Below are 898 nucleotides of genomic sequence, written 5' to 3'. Positions count from 1 at the left end.
TTAAAAATATTCACTATATGTTTTAAATAATATATGTATATATAATATATCTAATTTTTTTTATTTTATGATCAAAGTTGATATAACTTTATCATTATAATTATTCAATAATAATAATCTATGATGGTATCGTTGCACGTTACATGATCATTCTAAAAATATTTGATATTGAATAATTGAATAAATTAAATTGACATAGATTCTTTTTTTTTTCTTTTTCAGAATGAAATACAATCAACGATTTGCAACGACGAAAGTTTCTCGATTAACGAAATACGGTACGGGTACAAGAGACTTAAATCGAATCGATTTACAACTCGAACATGATCAAAATATTTAATACGATTTTTTAATCGAGTATAAATACGTAGGATTTTGTAGCTTACACGACACAGTCGAATCGTGACAATCGTACAATTTGAAGTTACAAGTAAGTAGGTACAGAAAATTTTCATATATAGAGAAATACATATGGCAGGTACGATCGTACAAAATGAAAATTGTAATTAATTTTTTTCATCGTCACAGATTATACTATCATTTTTATTTATCTCAACATGACGTTTGATACTATGTCATGTAATTGGGCAAGAAAAATATTTATTCATGGTACGTTCGAATTGATTATATTTCTTTTTTTTTTTTTTTTTTTTTTTTTTTCTTTTAATTATACTGAAATGACGGAAATACAAAAATTATACTTTTTAGTTATTCTCGGATCAATCGTTATATCATCTGTCCTGCAATATTCGGTGGAGGCTGACGAAGTGCCAGCATTTTTTTTAAAAATTGCTAAAAACATACCGCGAGTTGGACGAAGTGATAAATATGATGATTTGTTTTTAAATTCTGGGAAAAATATTCATGGAAACACAGGAAAACACGATGATAATATAAA

At 26.1% G+C, this 898-nt stretch overlaps 1 protein-coding gene across 1 annotated transcript in view; it reads left to right on the top strand.

Moving 5' to 3' along the window:
- The first annotated feature begins 412 nt into the window (after nt 1-412).
- Nucleotides 413-898, top strand: part of LOC124428320 — a 1,048-nt gene continuing 562 nt past the window's right edge. The window contains exons 1-3 of the mRNA XM_046972257.1: nt 413-430; nt 529-609; nt 709-898. The exon at nt 709-898 is cut by the window's right edge and continues 1 nt beyond it. Coding sequence (XP_046828213.1) covers nt 558-609; nt 709-898 — 242 coding nt within the window. The 5' untranslated portion in view covers nt 413-430; nt 529-557. The remainder of the gene's footprint in view (nt 431-528; nt 610-708) is intronic.

This window comes from Vespa crabro, chromosome 12, assembly GCF_910589235.1.
Source record: "Vespa crabro chromosome 12, iyVesCrab1.2, whole genome shotgun sequence".
NCBI lineage: Eukaryota > Metazoa > Arthropoda > Insecta > Hymenoptera > Vespidae > Vespa > Vespa crabro.
Note: the sequence above shows the minus strand (reverse complement) of the source record. Positions and strands in the feature narration are given on the sequence as shown.